Genomic DNA, 19,913 nt, shown 5'->3' on the forward strand with positions numbered 1-19,913 from the left:
TTTTTCGGATAGAAAATTTTTATTTAGACATCAAATTTCATAATTACAAATTTTTATATATCTCTAGAGGTGGGCCTTAACTGTGGATGTTGTGAGCTAGAAAAACTGAAAATTAGTTAAACTAATAACCTTTCAAACAGTTCTAGTGTTTGAAAGTGAATGGTGTGAGAGCAGAGTATTGAGTAGTATTACTACAGAAAAAACAATCAACTGTGAAAATGTTACCATACAGTTTGCAATACATGTAATTTTTGTTTCACTGTTTCAGTGTGGGTCCACTGTCGCTGCTGGCACTAAAGGCGTTCACAGAGCGTCGCGCAATGAGTCGTAGCTTTGTGGACATGGACGATCCATGTGTTGCAGCCACTGTATCACAGACACTGAACAGCTGTGAATTCAGGTCTGTCAGAGAACCCTTCGGGTTTATTTGTTGTGTATGAATTTACATCACCTGTGACTGTTTTGGTCTCAGTTCCAAACCTGAATGTCCTTCCAAAGCAGCAGAATCATCATCCTCATCATTATTTGTCATCAAATAGAGGAGAAAAAACAGTTGTCCCAGTTCTGCAGTCTCTTCTGCCCAGCTTTCATGGTGACACCAGTTTTGATTTCCCCAACTTCCCTCTCACCCCCATGCTTGGATTTGGTTTACACAGTATTTTATTTGGAACATGTCACAGTACACCATAGTTATAGATAACCAGGACAGCAGGAAAACCTTACTCAAAGTCCTATATCCTGCCCTGATACATATACGTATACTAAGTATGTGATATGTCTTCACAGCTAGAAGTTTGAAACAGCTAGAATTGAGTTTCTGTCATACTCAGGATAAAAAGGCTCTGCTGGTCTTGACTTAAAAAGCTAATTTGTGTTTACACATTAAATGATTGGTATAAGGACAAGCCCGGAGCTTCCTTTTTGAGGAAGTGTCTTGTGTTTGTTCCAAATGAATCTTATATTTACCTGTGTGATAGCTGAATGGGTAGCATAAGTAGCATGGACTTGGGAGTTGAAGTTGTGCACTTTTTGTATGGAGAGAGTTACCATTTTTTGTTGTTTGTTAATCATTTACTTTCCTACGAATCCTAGCCTCATTATTTTTTCATGTTTCGGTATGAAGCAGTTTCATTGTGTGAAGGATTGTGGGGAAGGGGGTGGTGTTGTTGGAAGCATTTGGAAGCAGTATCCACTATTGGGTGGGGGCAACATTTAGTCTGGATCAGCGCCAGAGCAACCGTGCACAGAAAGTACATACTGTGATTAAAACTCATAAAAGACCTCAAAACATTATTAGCTAAGAAGTGAATAAATGAGAAAGTTTTATACATGATACTTGGCTTAAAATAATGGACATGCTAATTAATGACAACAGTGTGGAAATAATGAAGAAATGATTAGATAGAAATATACATAATACTTGGATTAATATGACGGATATATGCAAACTAGCGACAACAGTGTAGAACCAATGAAGAGATAAATAAATGAGAAATATGTGTTATACATGATACTTGGCTTAGAATGAATGATAGACATGCTTATTAATGACCAACAGTTCATTTACAATGAGCAAATAAAGAAAAGAAAAGAAACTGACGAAAGCAATGTGGTGTTTTCAGAGCACCACCAGACCCATCGGCGGACCAGCTGCCAGAAAATGCATCTTGTACACATACAGACAGAACACTGGGCTTTAAGAACGGACAGCTGATGGAGATGGAACACATCTTCAGGAAACATGTCAAACCCAAGAAGCAGCATGAGATACGACAGCTTGGGAAGGTGGGTGCATCTGATGGTGCTTATTTTTCGTTTGTTTGGTTTGTTTGTTTTTTTAATTCTGTGCTTTATGATCTTGTTTCTGGTGCGTGTGTGATGAATTATGACGTGTATAAGGTGTGTGAATTAGGATGTATGTAGGAAATAATGAATCCTTTTTTCCTACTGGTAATTATTCCTTTATTACCTGTAGCCCCTTTCTTGTTGATAAATCGGTGTAACCCTCCCTCCCCTCCACACACAGACACACACAAAGTCAGCAAAAAGAAAAAGTAAATGAACATACATACAGCCGGTCAATTGACTGCCTGACCAAATAACTGAAGAATCTGTTTACCAAAGCATACAAGTGTGTGTGTTTATTTGTGTGCTTGACAGAAGCCTGAATGAATGACACAAGAAATGATTAATGAGCATCAAAAGGCAGCTTTCAGTCGGCTCTACCCGGGTAGCCAGTCTGTTGTGCAAATGACTCTATAAGTGCTCAGAGCTTCTAAGGATAGTATTAGTATTATTAGTGTCCATATCAATCAGTCAGTTTCTGTTTCTGAAAGAAGTATCAGTGCATTCGGACAAATCTGTATGTATCTGCAACGCCACATGTGTTAGACAGATGCCTGACCAGCAGCATAACCCATTGTACTTATCAGACCTTGAGTGCATGCATACATATTTATGTACCTATCAGAGTGGAGTTCTACAGAATTTTGCCAGAGGACAACATTTTTGTTGCGTTGAGTTATTTTTCAGTGTGCCAAGTGCATGCTGCACACGGGACCTCAGTTTATCATGTCATCTGAATGACTAGATGTTCATTTTGATTTTCTGGTCAAACTTGGGGGAAAGGGCGAGACATGGGATTCGAACCAAGACCCTCATGGATACTGCATTGGCAGATAATCATCTTAATAACGAGTCTGCCACCTTCCTCCTTAACTATGTCACCACCAAGTTTCTGTGTGGAAATCACCCCCCAGCACCAAATATTTTAGATAGGATGCTCTCAGTCGCAGGCTTTAGTTCATGTCAAAACAACAGTGGACTTGTTCACTTCAAACTGGGTCAGGGGGCAAAGGTTAGTGGTTGTTCTGTTGGCAGGGAAACTAGCTGCAGCTGAAGCGTTGTTAAAATGTGAAAAATGGTCTGGTTAATATGACCCTTTGATGTCGATGGAAGTAACCTATGGTGGTACACTGTCTGGTCAACTGAAGTCACCTGTGGCAATGAAAGAGTTAATTGTTAAAAAAAACGTCCATTCAGACAGACACCCAGTTTCACTGTGGCCTGTGCATAGTTGCCAACTGTTCAGATTTCACCATATTTTGTATTTTGTTACGCTCAGTCGCAGTTTGTTCTGACGTTACACCAACGGCAGAATTGTTCCAACGAGTTCATTTTCGACCACATAACATGGTCACATGCTTTCCTGTCGTAGCATTACCCAGATGCTCTAGACTTACTGATCAAGAAGCCAGGGCAGTCACTACTAACCTTGGTCTCATGTGATGATGCTCAGCTAATTGTGTGCTTGTTTACATTGAAACAGCATTTAGTGGACCAATGAGCTTAACAAAGTTAACCCTTTGCCCAAACAAGAGAGAATGTGGCTAAATGAAGTGGCATCTCAGTCAAACAGCATCTGTGCCAGGTGGAGTGCAAGGAAAGGACAAGTGGCTCAAAGCAGAGAAGTCAGCCATGGATTCTGATTGTGAAAAACAGGACGAACAAAGACCAGGGAAGCGACACAGTGCTACAGATGTCTCAGCTGTAGAGAAGCAGTGGCGGGAACAGAAATTTCGCCAAACGTCTGAGTGTTCCTACCAAATTCAAAATGTTCCTACCAAATTCAAAATTCCTACCAAATTCAAAATATTCCTACCAAATTCAAAATGTTCCTACGTTTCCCTGATTGTTCATACAAACACTTGACAGGGGTTGGCATCTCTGTAAGTTCCCTGATTGTTCCTACAGACACTTGACAGGGGTTGGCATCTCTGTAAGCATCTTAACCATTCTGCCACCTTCCTCCTGAATTGTTAAAAAAAAAATCATCCATTCAGACTGACACCTGGTTTCTCTGTGGCCTGTGTACAGGTGGTCCAGCTGGTGACACAGGTGTCGGGCAGTGACCATGTGGTGGACGTCGGGGCAGGCTTGGGTCACCTCTCTCGTCTCCTCACCTTCGCTCACGGCCTCAAGGTCACCACTGTGGAGGCGGCGGGAGGTCACGCCCCTAAGGCCAGTGAGTTTGACAGGTGTGTCTTTCATCTTGTGAGGAATTGATTTATGTGTTGGGAACAACAACAACAAAAACTATTTTAAAAAAGAAAAAAAAAAGGGGGCTTTGTAATAGAAAAGTGTTTGTGTTTTGAAGTACTGCTGCTGTTGGAAGACCACAAAAAAAACCCCAAAAATTATAACAGTGTTTGGGTTTTGTAAGATATTTTGTAGTGATATGAAATTGTTCTTGAATACCGCCACACTTTTTGGTGAGTGTACGGAAACATATATTTTGGGGCATAAGAGTTCTGTACTTTGACTACAATGTAAAACACTCCTCATTTTTATGGGAACAGTCATACTCATGACAAGGATAGCAAATGATTATGTGGATGATATGCATGTTCATGACATGTGCGTCGAAATTTTTCACATGGAATGTATATGTACATCTGTTACTTACTGGAACCAGTTCTAGACAAAATGATAATTAGTGTGTATTACTGAGTTTTTGTTGTTGCTGTTGGGGTTTTTAGTTTTTGTTGTTTTTTTTACCATGCTATTGTTAATGTTTATTAATCATTAATTGTAAACGTATTATTTGTCAAATGTGTGTTTTTGTTCCTTGTGCTATGTAATCTTCGAATTGAAAAAACGTTAAGAAAAAAGACATATTAAACACATATAAGGGTGGATGAATGCGTAAATGTTTCTATTGGGGAGAAGTCATATCCTATGTCTGTTTTTGAACAAAACAGTCATGTCAGCAAAAGAACAGCAGTCTACAGCAGTTGCATACAGTGTGACTTTACAATTTCCTGATAATTTAGTCTTGCATAACAAGGCGCTGTTGTATTTTGTCAACTTAGATTTCACTACACACACTTTACCGTGACCCACTAGTGCAGACTCCGGCTGGGAGTCTGATTCCTGTCCTGTGCAAAGTTGTATTTTGTCAACTTAGAATTAAAGGGGCTGATTCTCACTTTGCACCTGCAGTGATGAAGGGTGGATTTTATATACTGTATTATGAAAGCGTTGATTTAGCTGTGATGATTAATCATAATTTGTATTGTGTCTGTTTCAGAGAGTTGAAGAAAGACATCCAAAAAAAGCTGAAGGTCAGTAGATTAAATGTATGCATGCATGGGTCTGCATATTTGTGCCTGAGTGGCTGTGTGTGTGTGTGTGTGTGTGTGTGTGTGTGTGTGTGTGCCTTTGTGTGTTGAGTATTTGTGAGTGCTCTATGATCTGCCTGTTGGTTTTCTTTTTATTAATTTATTTTATGTTAAAATTAAAAATAATAAAATGCTATACAGTTACAGTACCTTTGAAAGTTGTTAGTTTAAATATCATAATTTATTCCATCATGAATCAAATTTCCTTTTTCTTCTGAACATGTTTACTGTTTGTAGTGGTGATTTTTTTTTCTTTTTTAACTTTTTTTTTGCAGGCATGTTTGATTGCCTGTCTGGATGGTTTTGAATGGTGTTTGAGACTGGCTTTGTCTACCTGCTGTTTAACAGTTATGAGTTACTGTAAACAGTGACAAGTCATTGTTTTCAGCGCTCTGTATACAAGTAACCATTCTCATGTATGCAGATATGTTGCAGCGAAGGGAGCCTAGTGACCCACAGGAAAGGGCACCGACGTACGCAACCCCCACCGACCTGCCGAACCACGTGGTGTGCCGAGTGGAGCCCAACATCAGCACCGAGGACTTCCTGGCTCTGGTGCTGCAGAGAGGCTGCGACACGCCCCCCTCTCCAGGTACCCAAGTCACCCTCTCTTCTCACAACTCCACACAAAGCTGTCTGAAGTCAGGCAGTGGTGGTGGTGATGTGTCCATGGACTGTGGAGACTCCAGCAGTGTTAAACAGTGTGAAGAGAAGCAAGAGACTGCAGCTTCTTGGTCTTGTTCAAACGTTTTATCTGCAGTGTCCAGAGACCAGAGTGTGTCACATGTGGGCTCCAAGGCTGCTGTTCCTTCAGTGTCCGTCAGTTCGGGAGAAACAGATGCCAAGGTCAGCAGACAGGACTGGGGATTTCAGAGTTGTTGGACAGGTGACAGAGAGGGAGGGAGTTCAGGGCACAATGAGGGCTGGAACTCACAACTCTCCGGCAGCTGTGGTGTCATGACAGGCAGTGAAAATGCTGAATGGAAACGGACAGATCAAGCTGACATTATTCACTCCAACAAAAGTTCTTCTGAGAACAAGAGTCTGATGACAGATAGTTTGAATGATGATAGGAAAACAGATCTTTCAGACTGTGAAAGGAAAATCTTACTCAGTCATACGACGGAAGGCAGTGAAGAACAGTCTCAGATGGACCAAAGTCCCTCAGAGCACAGCAACAAAATATCACTCACTCAAAATCAACACAGCAGAGAAAGACAAAGTGTAGAAAATGTACACAGGCATTCCATGTCAGGTCATAACATTGAAATGAAATCTGCAGAAAGTGAACAGAAAGAGGTGCTGGCTCAGAATGTTGAATTACCTTCCGGCACTGAACATGATTCTGTTTCGTGTGGAAACAGAAAAATGCTTTCTGCAGCAAACAAGTGTCGAGAACCAAGTGAGCATAAGGAAAGTGCCTGTGATGAAAATGAAAATGGTAGGAAAGACCTTGCACAGAATGTTGAGGATTCCTTGGTGACTGAAGGTCAGTGCAGTGGTGGTGAGGGGGGTGCAGGAAAGGGGAGGAGGGGGATGGTGTTGGCAGGTCTGCATGCATGTGGAGATCTAACGGCCACACTGCTCCGTGTATTTGTCAACTGTCCTGCTGTGTCGGCTCTGGTGTCTGTGGGCTGCTGTTACATGAAGCTTTCTGCTCACAGGTATGTTTGTGTGTGTGGACATGTTGTTTCATGCAGGCTAGATATGTGTGTATTGTGTGCTTGTATGTGTGCCTTGTCAGTGTGTGTGTTCAGGAATACTTTGTCATCAATCTTTTTGTGAGTGAAAAGTACGCGGTTTACAAAATATGATTTTATTACTCATTACCTTATTGCCACTTGTGTTGAAGGGTTGGCAATGGTCTAGATCACTGTCTTGTTCCAAACATTATATCACATAGAATAAAACTAAAATATCTTGATCTAGTCTTACACAAGACAAAATAAAAGCAGTGATTATTTGGATCTTGATCTTTCATCCAGAGATGTCAACTGTTAAGATTTCACTGTATTTTGTTACCTTCAAATGTCTATCGCAGTTTGTTCTGACATTACACCAGTGTCAAAATTGTTCCCAGAAGTTCATTTTCAACTACATAGCATGATCACATGCTTTTCTGTTGTCACATTACCCAGACGCTCTAGACTTATCGATCACAAGGCCAGGGCAGTCACTATTACCGTTGGTCTCATGTGATGATGCTCAGCTAATCGTGTGCATGTTTACTTTGAAACAGCATTGAGTGGACAAATCATCTTAATCGTTTGCTCAAGCAAGAGAGAACATGGCTAAATGAAGTTGTCTCAGTCAAACAGCGTCTGTGCCCGTTTACTGATGTGGCTCAGAGTGCAAGTGTTCCTACCAAATTCAGAATATTCCTACCAAATTTCCTGATTGTTCCTACAAACACTTGACAGGGGTTGGCATCTCTGTTCGTCCTGAATAACAGTATTTTGAAAAAGGTATGATACAATGCATTACAACATGTTATATTTACACAATTACAATGTAAATTATGGGTAGAAGGTGCTTTTTGTTTAGCCTCTTAAGTGCCTTTGTATTCATGTTATGATTATTTGTCCTTGAATAACATCCCTTAATCATAATGGCAGTTGATTTAGGACAGAACCCAGTTGTATGCATGAAAGGACATAATATACACACATTGGTAGTTTTCTTCATTTCTTCTTTAAAAAAAAAAAAAAAAAATTTGAGATTTGAATCACTGTTCATTCTACTTGTCTGTTTTTGTTGAACATTGTAATAAGTACCTGTCTCTTTTAGAGCACTGACTGTTGTTGAAACCACTTTGATTGCTCAGTTTTTCTTGACATTAATTGACACAAATGTGCTTTCAGTGAAGACGACGAAGCGCACTGTGAAAAAGGATATCCCATGAGTCAGTTTGTGCAGAGCCTGTCAGCCCATCCTTTGACGTATGAAGCGAGAGAAATGGCTTGTCACTTTGCCGATGCTTACGCACAGAGATTGCTTGGTGAGGATTTTCCATCAGCTTCATTGACGGGGACACATTTTAGATTTTTTTTATTTGTTTAATTGTGATATTGAAAATAACGTACAAATTTACATGTCTTTTCATGAATTCATTTTTGATTTCCGTCATTGTTCAAAAGCGTTTACAATTTAACACTCAGTGTTACTAACAGTAAACAACAAAAATAAATGCAGGCTGGGGTTGGGAGGAGGTAGAAAACAAACAGTGACGCTATATCATTTCGAGACTTTGTTGAGAAACAATACAGATATATATATATATATATATCTTAACTCATTCCACCATGGGAAGTTTACAGCCCTGCCAGGCTTCCATACTGTATTGACGCGGAAAAAAATGCAGAAAAATATATTGGTTTTCGTCCCAATTACGTGTGGACACATCCAGAAATATTGTGGAAGTTAATTCCCTTTCTTTGTGGTTTACGCATGTGTAGGAAAGTGAAAACCGTTTCAATGAGTCAGATTTTGACGTCGGATCAATGCTCAGGTGCAGGGTGCATATTGTTAAGGGGAGATGCTGCCAGGGAGAGAAACTACAGTTTAAAGATGGAAGAGCTACTTGAACTTGATACACAACAATACTATCTGACTGTTGTGTGAGAAATACTGCAGAGAAGAGCTGCCCGAAAGTCACAAGAACAAATACTGCCAGGAGGTACTTAATTGAATATTTCACAATGAGAAATATATGTTGCGATTAATTAATAATTTCATACCGTACCATACATCATTGATATTTTTTTCTGACATGCAGTACCGATTATTGAAAAAGACAAAAGCAAAGACAGTACTGTGTTGTCCACCACTCCCCTCCCACCACATTACTTCCACCCCTCCAACACCCTCCGCCCCCCCAAACCCCACCCACCCACCCCTGACCCCTGAACCTCCCTTAAGAACCGTGCTGTATGCTGTATGCAGTTGTGACGAACACCTGACAGCAGCGTGTGTGTTGCAGATAATCCTCCCCACCTGAAGATCCACAGTTACCGTGCAGCCTTGCAGTATGTGGTGACCAGCATTCGACCCGACTTTGTTCCCGGAGCAGCGCGTCTCATCGTCAAAAAGGGAGCAGAGATCCCTTTTCCTCAGTAGGTCTTAGGTGTTACTGTACTGTGGCCATTCTCAGAAATGGATGCTTTACTGCTCATGCGTATGATGTATGTACGCCAGTGTGTCAACATGCACGCGCGCACTCATCCACACACCCACACCCGCACACCCACATATAGATACGCACACACATACACACAAATGTGCACACACACACACACACACACACACAGGGACAGAGTGGTATGAATTTTACTTGATCTGTTGTGCCAGAGCTATGGTTCAACTTTTTTTCTTTTTTTTTTTTTAACCTTTTTCTTTTCTTTTCTTTTTTTTTTAATAAAGAAAATATATACATATTACCTTTTCAGTTCTTTTAGACATGAGGAATTTTTCTTGTCAAAGGAGATAACTGTGGTTAAACTTAGTTTGTATTTGAAACAAAGTGTATCAGGTGATAGTGTACAATTTTTTGTCCTTTTGTCTGCAAGATGTGTCTGTCAGAAACCGAGTGAGCCTTGACAAAAGAAATGAGTTAACTTGCAAAGTCCAAGCCTGTAATACTGACCAGCCATTAGCTCTTTATATACCTCATATTGTGGCTTCCTAGGCAACTGGCAACATGCGCCTGGCTTCAGTGAGAGAGTAAAATGGTTCCATGAAAAGAAACGACTTTGCTCGAAAAAGCCACTTGAAAAGAAAATAGTTTCTTAAGATGAGAAACAAGATGGAAACAGCTTTGTTCAGAAGAAAACAGTTCAAGATAAGGGACAAGACAGGGAAATGGCTTTGTTCAGAATAGTTTCTTCAGATTGAATGAGGAACATAACAGAATTTGAACACACTTACATATGTCCAGCTTCTCGCTAAGGTCAGGCTGTACTATTCCCTGAGGTGTTGGTAGGGAAACATGGTCCTTTTTTTCCTCTCAAAATGTGACCTGTGTTTGTACAGGTATGCTGGCCAGTGTCTGCAGCGGTTGGGAATCAGTGTCTCTGAAGTTCCCCATGACGTCATGGCGACGGCAGAGTCCATGACGACTCACTGGCGCCGTGTGGTGGCGTTCTACACACTTCGTCTCAGTCTGGCTCCACTGGTGGAGACAGCTTTGCTCCTGGATCGTATGTTGTTCATGTATGAACAAGGTGAGTGGGACAGTTCTGTGATGGGCACTTAAAGAAAAAAAAAAAAAAAAATCACTGCTTGATTTTTTGTTTCTTCAGTGTATCATTTTAATTTGAACACAGTGGAGTGGCAGTCTGAATGAATCCAGTTGGTGAAGTAAAAGAATAAATAACAGGAATTATTTCTCTACAGGTTTCTGGAGGTAATGGAGATGTGGGATCAGCATACTCAGTGCTTACTTCAGACATGTGTGGTAATATGTGTGTGTTTATCTGTCACTGCAAAGCAGTGGACTTCCTTTTACTTAAGTTGAAAACAAAAAAGGGACTTAATCCTTGGCATGTTTGTTCTGAAACAGTCATTTGTAAATTACTGAGGCATGTTATTTTTTTTGTTCAGGCTTGCCATTGACATACAGAAGCCATGCACACACACACACACACACACACACACACACACACATATAGTGTGTGTGTGTCTGGATACATTTTTATCATGTGATAATGTGATAGGAGCATGATGGTTTGTTTCCTTGTCTTTACATACTTACTTCCTTTGCATCCTTTAGGATCATTAGGTAGCTCAGAGTGCAAAGAGAAAATATTTAAGAGTTAATCTATGAGTTGTCAGTATTTTGTTTTCATTGTATATTTTCTTATGTTCTCAAAAGTCTGTTCTTTACATCACTCCATTCAGGGACATCTTTGGGAAGTCAGTGATTTGTGATTTATTTTCCCCTGTTGTGATTAACACCTTAGAATTATGATTAAGCTCTCTGGCAGGGGTGATAAGATCATTGGCAGTATCCACATTTCTTCCCCCGTGCTCGTTCCATTCAGTTTTGTTCTGAAGACAGAAAAAAACATAAAAATGTTAAATAACATTGTAATATATACTCTACATTTCTTCCCCTGTCAAGAGATGTAAACAAGGCAGTCAGAGTGGAGAGGAAGAAATGTAGAGTACTTATATTAATAATAATATTAACCAATTTACAACTTTTCCAGTCTTGTAAATGGAAAAGTACAGGAGAAGAAATGTGGATATTGCACAGGATTGTTCTCTGCTATTGCTAAAGCAGAAATCCACAGTGCACCAAATTGCAGTCACATGAGGCATGAATGTGGTTTTCTGCCTCAGAATTCAATGGTCTCTGGTTGTAATTGAAGGGTTAAGATTGTTATCCAAAGTTCCCCAGACCTCCTGTACACTTACATTGTTTCAGTTTTTAAAAGAATTTATCATTTTTAAGAAACATATTTTAACATTTTATTATTATGAATTCTCCTTTTGCTAGCTTCTTTACGAAGTAATTTTCAGTGCTGGAAGAGTTGATTGGTTGTTGCCTGCATTCATTATGTTCTGAAATTAGTTGCAGCTATGGAAGATTTCAGACCCCTCACAAGATTTTGTTACGGCTCAATACAAAATGACAAACAGAAGTTTTATTTGTAATGGAATTAGTTATATAATTTGATGTACAATTCTGTGATTGTCCATTTTGTAGTTCTCAAGACATGTTGGCTTCAGTCCAGCTTCTTGTTATTCATGCTAACACAGTGTGTGTTGTTCCCTTCCGCAGAGATTTCCAGTTGTTTGTGCCAAACAGAAAATCATCCCTGTCATTGTTAATTCACAGTGAGCATCTTCCCACTCTTTGTTTCAGTTGGTAGACACATCCAGTGAGAATTAGCTAGGTTTTTTCAGTGAGTTTTTTTTTTTTTCTGTGGGTATGTTTCAGGTATTTCAAGTGTGGCTGTACCTGTGTTTGACAGCACTTTGTCTCCCAGGAACTTTGCTCTGCTGGCCTGTAAACCACAGACAACTTTGTGATCCTATCCTTAGCCAGGGTGTTTGTACATGAAGGTAAGGAGCCATTGCAAATTGCTTTGTTATGTGTAGGAGGGATGCAAGGGGAGGGGCACACATATGTGAATGCATGTAGATGTTCTGTAAAGTATGGATGCAGGTACCAAAGCTGCATGTGTCAATCAGTACAACCTGCCACATTTTAATTTGGTAAAGTTGTGAGTATGAAAAATCATTTGTTGCAAAAATGGTTTGGTGGCAAATCTTCTTACAGTATCACTTCAGTTAACTCTATGGAGACAAAGTTAAATGAAGTCATTTTGCTGTGACAGGATATTTTGGCCATATTTGAAAAATTCAGCACACTTTCACAAAATGACCCAGATATACAAATTACACTCAGAAAGTTTACTATCTCTTAACTTTTTGAAACAATTTTCATCAGATGCTTCCAAATATTTTGAAAATATTTCAAAGTATGTCACTAGATACTGAAAAAAGAAAAAATGTGTACTGTGCTCACCGTTGTAGAGGTCAGTCAGCAAAACCTTCATCATCACTATCAAAATCATTGTCAGGTTTTCTACTCTCAGTACAGCAGATTAGCTTCCCTGACTTTCCCCACAGACGACCTATTTGTATGAGTAAGAAATAGAATTGCCATATAGAAATGCTAGAATTCATGAACTGAAAACATCCAAACTGATCAGTAACATAATGAGTTAGGCACAAAATATAAAATTTCCTAGTACCAGTAGTACCAGCAGTAAACTTCTTTTCGTCAGTGAGGTTTTGAAAATTTTTTTTTTTTTTTTTTTTTTTTTAAATGTAAATGTCAAAAGGCCTTTTACTTCTGACAGCGGATATATCTGCGGTTTAGGGGTAACTGCATAATGTGTCCAGCCACTCATTTGCACACACTTACCTCCCTTGCAGATGGTAACTGCCTTGATGAGTGTTTGAAGCAATTTCTTGGCAAGATTTGTCTCAATTTTTGATGCGTTTTTTTGCATTTTATAAAGTGAAAAACCATTGAGCGTGTCAACATAGGTGCCAGAACGTACAATACAGAAGAGTTGGCAAGAATTTTGTTTGATTTTCTGCACAATGTCGACAATAACAACTTCAAAAACATGATAAAAAAATTAATGTTGATCAGCTGAAGGGATTCCAGTTGTCCTGATAATGATTACATGCTATCAGGTACATCAACAGGAAGGGGGCAGGGTCATGTCTAGTCAGAAGTAGGTATAGAAAAAAAAATCCAATATTTTAGTTTGAAACCTTCATTTTGGGATTTTCATCTTTTGTGAAACCCTCCAGATGAAAGCTTCAAGCCAAAATATTGTTTATAGTGAGTTTTTGCGTTGCAAGATTGTGTGATAGCTGTTTGTGGATGTCAGGTAGGAGGGGGCGTGTGGATATGTTTGAGTGGTTGTGTTCAGTGTTTATTAATCCTTTGACTTTCGGAACTATTTGTGTAATTTTCATGATTTTTTTATTTAGAGGTTGGTAAATATTTTGCAAAAAATAACAAATAGTTCCAGAAGTGAATGCAGATTCAGTGTAGCACATCTGTTAAACTAGCAATTTCAACTTTTGAATTCTAATCTAATGTTTGGAGTGAACAAAGAATAAACCAGATTCACATAAGTCAAGTCCAGCCAGCCGATTTAAGAAAAGTAAATAATTTATTCATCCCATGTTTACATTGTGTACTCTCATGAGCATTGAAAATTCCAAATTTAAGAAAATGATTTTGGGTATGCATCAATATCTCATACATATATATGTAAAGAAACGGCACTTACTTGCTCACAAGCATTTGATACATTTATTCGCTATTCATTCTGCTGTTATCTTCTTAAAAAAAGCAGAGAAGTGGGGGGAAAAGGCACAAAATGAGACATGCTTTCTATACAAAACAAAACTATGCCAACACTGATATGTATAAATTATAGTTTCTATCAGCTTTGTCTGGCTAGTGATTAAAGTATGCAGATAATGATCTGTGTGGATCTCACACACAAAGTTTTTATCAATTGCTCCCTGACCGACAAAATACAATGATGCAGAAACCTGTGGTTCTGCTGTTGTGTTGTTCCAGCAGGACATGCTTTGAACACCATCATACACATGGACACAGCCTACTGAGGATGTACATTAGCCTGATTAACATTTGCCAGCAATCTCTTTATTTCTATGCATGAAAAGTTGGTTATTTCAAGGAAATGGGGTGTGTGGTTTGAACCATGACAATATTCACTGCCTGTACACTGTAACCAGGGCCAAAAGTGTTCATCTGACATGCTAGATGCAAGTGCATCATGTTACCCTCAAAACAGTTCGTGAACATCATTTTTCCAAGTTCTAGAGTTACATGCTCTATCATACTGCATCCACATGCCCTTGGGAGATGTTTGACAGAAAAAGAGGCTAGAAGGATTGTCAGGGGAATGCGTCACCTTGACCCTGGCTAACTAATGCCAGTTTTGTTCACCGATTTTGGCCAAATATGACACACTGAAGGAACAGTTTAGGGACACCAGAACGAAGGTGTCACAACCACTTTCGCCCAGCATGACCACTACAGTGAAGGTTCTGTTCAGCCCAGGAGTGAGGGTTGTAAGTCATGTAATGCATATGCATGTTGAGATGAACACTCTTGGCCTACTTGACATGTATCATCAGTTCAAGCAACATTCGTGTTTCTTGAAACAATGAACCGACTTTATATTCGTCACAAATCAAGCACACAACGATAAGTGGCATACAATGGAAAGCTCTAATCACCAGGCATGGACAATACAACAACAACTGTTTAAGTAGTAAGCCTCTTCCAACATGCACTGAACATCCGTAACTAACTTACACGCTTTTGTACATTAAGCACATTTTGGCAAGACAATGTGAGGAAAGGAGAATAAACTGAGATGTATACTCTGCCAAGCACCAAATCCTTTCATTCCAACACAGATGATAAATCTGACATTACTGCACTGGTAACACGAGCCAGACATTGTCTGGTTACTAAGCACAGCATCTGCAGAGCACAGCCAAAAGCAGGAGTGCTTTCAAGGGAGTGCCGAGAAACTGGTCATCTGCTACTCTTAACACTACTGCAGTACCAATCTTGTAGAAAAGTTCAGCACAGGTATTGTGCTTGTGCAGTCATGTCAGTCTGTATGGACCAGGTGATTGCACAAGCAGTGAAATGGGCACACACGCAGCACTAGCTGCAGTCCCTTCAGTGAAAACAAGACCAAAACAAGTTTACAATTGATTGGTGGATATGCGTTAGCAGATTTGAGAAAAGCTCAGAATGATGAAAAAATTAATCACATATTGATGAAATCACTTAACAACCCACCATCTTTGAATCACACCATTAACAGAACAAATAACCTTCCCATTAAGCATGCTCAGTCCACTTTAAAGGAACATGACTTGCGTAGCAATATATATACACCCAGAATGCCTTAACATATCAACCATTTTGAATCATTGATTAATTTTCTCAGTTATGTATTGAGGGATATACATACTGTTCATAGTTTTCTAATGGTAAGATATGCCCCCGATTACATTTCTGTCAGAAGACATTGTACCCAAAAAAAAAGAAAGCACACCGGTCTCAATTTTCTGGACAATAACTTAAAGAATTGGTAATGAATTATTATTATTATCTAAACCCATTAAAACTTTAACCTGCCCTGCCCTGCGCCTGAACCACTAATTTGATCAAGACCAAACTGTCCACTTTAGAATTTTGACCAAAGCTGATCAATAATTTTGAGATAAAAAAAAAAAGATGAACCAGAAAAGTAGCACAGCAATGAATATCACACTAGAGTCGCAAAGAAATTCAAATGTTATTCTTAGCAGGCTGCCTTTTGCTGCCATTATGCCACTGAATTAACATTTGTGGTAAGAAAACACTCCTGGAAACTAATACAAATAAGTCGCCCAGGTCCACACAGTCTCGAGGATAAAGTGGAGACAGTATCAGTATGTGCACTAGGATTCATACACAATGTAAAACATAGCAAAATACATTTAACACTGATAAGACGCTTCAAAGAAATTTCCCTTAATATATTTACTTTGACACATTTGTTTTTAAAAGAAAGATTACATGACAGCTATTTACAGTGAGGATCATGACCCCACGATGCATGAATGCAAACTTGCAACCTTTTACAAATTGCACGGAGCTACAAAATTCACTTGCTCAGCCGTCTCAAATTGAAGTGAACATTTGAAGACTGGAGAGAAGAGACAGAGGAAATCGATAATGTCACTTACCTGAAAAATTGCGGCTATTGAGAATGATTGTTTACCTACTGCCGGAAACGGCATTTTATTGGCTAGCAGACAGTGGCCCAATGGCCAGATGTTGGTGATACCGAGTTGCCACGATCAATTTTGGCTGAGAAGAGCAAACTTATAGGCCTGGTTTGCATCAGTTTGACATGGTAAGTATATTTAACCAAACTGGGAATATTAATACGAACTCCCATTTTCAGAAACATTGTGCCATGAGTAAATAGATTTTCTAAAAAGGCAAAATATAAAGTTAAAATGATTTAAATGAAATCTTCACAGAAATTTACATAAAATGTGCATAAAAAATTTACATAAATATTATCAGTTTATTGGGACACATCCACTATCCATTAGGAACTGAGCTTCACATCAAATGGATGGATGAATGACAAAAAAGATGTCGGTATGAACAGATGATCACATTTTTAGAGCGGAACACATACGGATGATTACCAGACTGAAACTGTAATTCATTCAGAAAGAGGGTTCCTGTTTGCTACCAATTATGGGACACTTGGAATAGGACATGTCACACCTAAACAAAACAAAAACACAAAAAAAATGGCTGCAGCTGTCCTGGAAAATAATATCAAGCACAACAAGGGATGATCCACAATGTGACAAACATGTTACAACTGAAACCAGAGTGGTACACAATTTCAGCGTAACTGCCAAGCATGTTATAAATGGAACAAGACGGCCAGACAATTTCAGCAGAACTGCCTCTTTTCGAGATATAAATCAAAATTGATGGCAAAAACATTAAAACCTTTACCCCAAATACCTTGCTGAATGAAAATCTAAAACATTATTTTGATATTAAACAAAGTCTGAACCATGATTTAATTGATCAAATAGGGGGAAAAACAACAAAATAGCAAAGTTAATAAATCTGTATCATGCAGTATTCATTTAACCTGAAGTTTTAATCATTTTCACATGCTTTCCAGTCTATGGCATCAAAACATGAAGAAAACAACTTATTTCTTGTATACTACAAACTCAGTTCATATGTAATTATATTGAACATAATTTTTCTTCACTTGCTTTTGTTTCCTGGACCTGTGAACCAACAGTTAACAGCTGAACTATTCCCATGTTTAAACAAGACTTGCATTGGTGGAGGAAAAAAAGGCAGTCACTGAAAATGTGTCTTGTTTCATTCTTCATGCATCTTGTCAAGCTGAAAGGTGGAGGGGGTGGGGTTGGGGGGGGTGATGAGACAGACAACTCCAAGGTAGCTGATACTGCAACTTCTATCAACACCAGTTACAAAACCATTGATCTATCACAACCACATCAATACCAGTTTATCAAGGAAACAATCTATATTATACTACATAAAATCAAAAATACATAATTCTTTTTCTTCTTTTTTTAGGAAGGTTAAGGCAGGCAAGCATTATGATCAGAATCGAACTAAGAGAGGGTTGAATGAAAAGATCTGTCATCCTATCATCCTGTTAGTTGTGCTACTTGCCACAGGTGAGAAATTGCCACAGACAGATGCATGGACAGCCAAGACCAAATGATTACATTCCAACTTTTACATTGTCAAGAAACAAAAAAAGGCACAAGCAGTGAAACAATACAGGAGTCACAGACATCCACAAAATATCACAAAGTGTGTCAGATTATCAATACAAGAGGCATATCACAAGACAGAAATTCACTAAATGTCTACAGCTAAACGTTTTATCAGGACTCCTTTTCAGCTTGACACAAGGTCCAACAAAGGCATTATAACTGTGGAAGGAATTAAATCTTACACTTAGTTGGAATGTACAATTTGCATAGACAATTGTTAACACAAAAGTTCTTGTTATATGTTCCCCTCATAACATCTGTTATGGCATTTCATGTAGACCCAGTATCCTATTCACTCAAAAACAACTTTGTTGTATTCTGTCCATTAAAATAATGCTTGGATTTCGGAGTAGAACAATGAAAAATCTTAACAGTAAACATTTCATTACCTTTTTTCTTTTCTTTTTTTTTTTTTTGGTAACAAAGGGAATCTTTGACTTGCAGTCAGTGAAGAAAAATCATTACTAAAAATAAAAATGATTAAACAATTAAATGCACTGTGTAGTTGGTAGATACATACCTTAAGAAAAATCGACCAATGCTGAACACTTCCCTGCCTAAACAGACTTACCTCACTTGCTCAAGAGTTTCAGTGTTTACAATTGGGACACATTGCCACATACCTACAGCTAAAAGGATACATCTGTACACAGGAGACTGTTCAGGACTACACATAAGTTTCATATATTCCTATGAAAACTGCCTGTTCCATGTAAGAACAGTATTGACACTTTTCACATTATTTAAATATCACTTTAAAATTTTTTTTTAATGTTTAAAACAGGAGCAGTCAGACCCCACATGGAGTATACCTCCAACGCCTGGGCAACAGCAGTACAGTCTAGCACAGAACCCTTGGCCAAAATCCAGAACGCCAGTCTGCACCTTATCACAGGTGGCATGAAGACCACACCCATCAACGTTATGGCAGGGACTGCTGGACTCGTGTCTCTGGAAGAGAGAAGAGATGAGAGAGTGCTTCACCAGGGTGAGAAGATGAAAGGCTTCCATCACACCCTCTATATTCAAACGGCCCCAACCAAGAATAGGCTGAAGAGCACAAGCACAACCCACCTCGTCAGGGCCCTCCACCAGACCCATGGCCAGTGCTTGCCTGACAGGAACCAACCTGTTGAACCCCTGCAAGACTTTGAAGACTGGTCACTAAGTGTCCCCCCTGCTGTCCTTGACATCCCTGGCATTCAGAGCAAAGATCAGTTCCTGGATGCTGAACTGAAGCTGCTGACCCTGGAAGCACTGGGTAGGGACACATGGAATGAATTGTGTATACACAGACAGCTCTGTTGAGAATGCTGTCAGTAATGGGGGAGGTGGTGTCTTCATCCGATTCCCAGATGGCAGCTCAGTGAGGAATTCCATTGCTACTGGCGTCACCCCAACAAACTTCAAAGCCGAAGCATCTGCACTACTAGCTGCAGCCCAACTCCTCGACCAGAGAGATTGTCAGACCACACTGTCTTCCTCACTGACTGCTGAGCTGTCCTACAAAGCCTCCAGACTGGAGTAAGGGACAAAACCTTGCAAAACATTGTCAGAGATGCAAGCCCCGAGTGCCAGAACCTCACACTGTAGGACCTACAGTGGATTGTTTTGTGTCTTGCACAAACCCAACTTGTTGGGGCAGAACTCTCTTCGTGGGGTGACACGAAGAAATCTCCAGTTTGCAGATAGGCTAGTGCTGCCCTTTTTCCAAATTTGTTCTGCTGCTCATGCATTGTAATAAATACTACAGAAACTTCTCTTTTTTTTTCTTTCTTTCCATCATATATACACCATTACAACTTTCACTTT

The 19,913-nt window shown here is 39.3% G+C and overlaps 1 protein-coding gene across 1 annotated transcript in view; it reads left to right on the forward strand.

The window, feature by feature from the left end:
- The window catches only part of LOC143297222 (uncharacterized), a 21,550-nt gene extending 1,689 nt beyond the window's left edge, over window positions 1-19,861 (forward strand). Inside the window, exons 3-12 of the mRNA XM_076609444.1 lie at window positions 269-400; window positions 1,623-1,785; window positions 3,877-4,037; window positions 5,090-5,123; window positions 5,616-6,844; window positions 8,042-8,178; window positions 9,160-9,292; window positions 10,209-10,399; window positions 12,121-12,245; window positions 18,886-19,861. Of these exons, the coding sequence (XP_076465559.1) occupies window positions 269-400; window positions 1,623-1,785; window positions 3,877-4,037; window positions 5,090-5,123; window positions 5,616-6,844; window positions 8,042-8,178; window positions 9,160-9,292; window positions 10,209-10,399; window positions 12,121-12,212 (2,272 nt within the window). The 3' untranslated portion in view covers window positions 12,213-12,245; window positions 18,886-19,861. The remainder of the gene's footprint in view (window positions 1-268; window positions 401-1,622; window positions 1,786-3,876; window positions 4,038-5,089; window positions 5,124-5,615; window positions 6,845-8,041; window positions 8,179-9,159; window positions 9,293-10,208; window positions 10,400-12,120; window positions 12,246-18,885) is intronic.
- Window positions 19,862-19,913: the final 52 nt, after the last annotated feature.

This window comes from Babylonia areolata, chromosome 22, assembly GCF_041734735.1.
Source record: "Babylonia areolata isolate BAREFJ2019XMU chromosome 22, ASM4173473v1, whole genome shotgun sequence".
Classification (NCBI taxonomy): Eukaryota; Metazoa; Mollusca; class Gastropoda; order Neogastropoda; family Buccinidae; genus Babylonia; species Babylonia areolata.